The following is a 3,108-nucleotide window of genomic DNA, read 5'->3' on the forward strand; positions in this document are numbered from 1 at the left end:
TTTTTTTTTTTTTTTTTTTTTTTTTTTTTTTTTTTTTTTTTTTTTTTTTTGGTTGGATTGGATTTTTGGAAAACCAAAAATTTAGTTCAATCTGCGGGTTTAAACTTTTTTTTGTCGGACTAACTGACCAACCACAAAGTATGCTTCACAACCCAACCCTACTTTTAAGATTGTTATGAAAATTAAGACCATTTGACATTTCTAATAGGCATTGGTGATGCATTGTTACTTGTGAATATTTGATGTTTGACTTCTATCAGATTTTAGTTATTAATGTGATATGTATTGTGGACCAAAAAAATTTCTTAACCCAACCCAACCTATATACACTTAACCTGATTTTTCTTGCCCTTTTGTGATCAAAACGGATGCATCAAGCACCAGTATTGGTGTCACTCTCTCCCAACAGCAGCATCCTATAGCTTATTTCAATCAGACCTTATCAGGGCGATAGTGCTGCCAATACAGAAATGGTGTCATTATCTGCTGGGGCAGAAATTTACCCTGTTGACTAATAAAAAATCCTTGTGCCCTATCAGCAGGGAGAGAGATTCAATTAGAATATCAAAAAATTTACCTGGCCCTTGGGTTCTTCTAGTGTTCTTTACATGAAGTTCTTAAGGAACAAAATATGGAGCAAGCCCAATATACACATGTTTGTGGAAAGAGCCACAGCCCGCATCCTCTTTGTGTTTATCAGTAGTATTGATGCTTTCAATTAGCACCTCGAAAAAAAGGCTCCTCTCCCACAAGTTTAGGGATCAATTCATATCCTTAGTTGGTTTCATTTTCCTTGTTGCAAATTCACTCATCATATCTTCCAAAATATTTCTGATTTCCAGCAGCATTCTCCTAGACTCTAAATGCATGCTCAAGATCAAACTGCTCTAATGAAATTCAATAGAAACTGGGCATTGGAGGAGAAAATAATATAAACAAGTCATTGATAAAGGAAGGAAAAATACAACACTCCAGCAGTTTGAGAGACCTGATGCTCACCCAAAAAAAAATTCTCAATTTTACCCATCTCAACACCCCCTTTACAACCAGTACACAAACAAACTTCTTAGTTAAGGACAATTATGCCCCTAATATATCCTAATAATATCTCTAACCATTTCCTACAAAACAATTCCTCATATCCATTTTTGAACTCTCCCTCGCATACATTAGAATTTTGGCATGAGATAAGAAATAAACTCACTAAAAAAATACCTAATCAAGTTAACGCTCTTTGAGCAACATCTAAGAACCCACAACAAGCTTCTCAAACAGCTCTAAGGGAGTCTTAATTCCACTCATGAAGTGGAAGATTCTTGACTATAATTCACCCCCAGAAGTGGGAATAGCAGATAATTTTTCAAGGAATGTTTTGGCACCAAATTTCAAGCTTCAGGTGGGCAATTCTCTACGGTAATCCATCCTATCTGAATCCACAAATTAACTATTCCTCAAGAAATAACTACGAAAACAATGATGAACTCCATAATTTAAGCATGTACCTGACAGCCAGAGGCGAGTCGAATTTAAAATGCCAAAATCGTGTTCTAATTAATCCATTTTGGCCTTTCATTAAACCTATTTTGATCATTTTAGTAGATAATTACCCTACGAAAATAATTTGAAAGGAAAATCATAATTTTTCTTGGGATAATCCATCTCTCGACCTAAATGCTTGGAGTATGGATTAAAGAACGAATAAATAAAAAGGAACAAAAACTTAAGCGAACTGAAGTATAGAGACGAAATGATTAAGCAACCACACCCGAGTATTGTAAAATAATTAGTAACGAGTTCAACTAAATAAGCATGCAAAATGAACAACATATTAATGTTCCCAGAATTACCAATTGTTTTGCTGATTTTCCTAGCATTGAAGTCAAAAGCTTTTCCCTTGACGAAGCATCCAATTTATCCCACCAGTCCACACATCCCTTCTTCCTCCAAAACACGTTTGTCGCCATGCCAGTTGCCCTAGCCTTCTCTTTGAGCTTCACCGATCTTTTTTTTCCAGTATTCAAGTTCATCCATGCCAATCTCAAAGCCACCTCCAACTGATTTGCGACAAACGCCTCAATACTGTAATACCCTTTCGCTTTTAACCAATTTAATTCAGCCCAATCGGACGTCAGGTCATCCCCTTCACCTCTCAAAAACCACCCATTTGAAACTACATCCATCACCTTGAAAAATTTATCCACATTCGCGACGAATTCCTCGCTTACAGTTAAAGAATCGATATTCTTTAACGAGCAAGAACATTCCTCGAGCTTATCACCTTCCCTGGAACCGAATAAACGACAGGACTCAAAAATCATCCTCTCAGACTCGCTGGACTCAGAGACGCGAGACAAAAGCCCGCGCGACTTCTTAAAGCATAAACCGGGCAATTGCAGAGGATCGCTGGATGGAACGTCGGGGAGTAGGATAAAGAAACCATGTCCTAGTCTGCGAACTCGTGCCACCATTTGGATGAGGATTTGAACGAATTTGAAATCAACGACGGTGAGATGAGCTTGGCGTTGGTGAACGGTGAGAGAAGAGAACCATCTACGGATGGAGGACCTGAGTTTGGAATCATGGTTCATGAGAAAGGATGTGGAATGGTAGAGGGAGATGTGGGATGTGAGGGAGTCGATTAGCTGAGTATGAGCCATGATCGACTTGGGGAAGGTGCGATCAAATCATCCGGTTTCTTCGCTGTTCTTTGATTTTCTTTGATTTTCTTTGATTTTCTTTGATGGTCAGCTAGTGTTTCTCGCGTTGCAGAGATAAACCGAAGACGAGAGTGACGGAGGTGAGAATGGCGGAATAGGTGGCAGATTCTCCCGGGCTGTGCCCATGTGGGGTCTAAATTTTTCTTTTCTTTCTTNTTTTTTTTTTTTTTTTTTTTTTTTTTTTTTTTACAAATATTAACAATTTAATACATAAAAACACTCTAGCATTTAATTAATTTGTTATTATGTAATGTACTTTCCAATTTAATATACCAATTTATGGCATGTATTAACTGAACCCAAATGTATTTATAAATTATGTCATTAATTAGTCATATACTATTAACATTTTATTTTATTAAAGATGATGTGAACTAAAAACTATTATATT

General features: G+C 36.8%; 1 protein-coding gene across 8 annotated transcripts in view; it reads right to left on the reverse strand.

Annotated features, from left to right (window-relative positions):
• Positions 1–2,823, reverse strand: part of LOC111800741 — a 35,884-nt gene extending 33,061 nt beyond the window's left edge. For all 8 annotated transcript variants that reach the window (XM_023684572.1, XM_023684573.1, XM_023684569.1 and 5 more), the window contains exon 1: positions 1,848–2,823. In XM_023684572.1, the coding sequence (XP_023540340.1) occupies positions 1,848–2,657 (810 nt within the window). In that variant the 5' untranslated portion in view covers positions 2,658–2,823. The remainder of the gene's footprint in view (positions 1–1,847) is intronic.
• Between the last annotated feature and the right edge of the window lie 285 nt (positions 2,824–3,108).

This window comes from Cucurbita pepo, chromosome LG08, assembly GCF_002806865.2.
Source record: "Cucurbita pepo subsp. pepo cultivar mu-cu-16 chromosome LG08, ASM280686v2, whole genome shotgun sequence".
Classification (NCBI taxonomy): domain Eukaryota; kingdom Viridiplantae; phylum Streptophyta; class Magnoliopsida; order Cucurbitales; family Cucurbitaceae; genus Cucurbita; species Cucurbita pepo.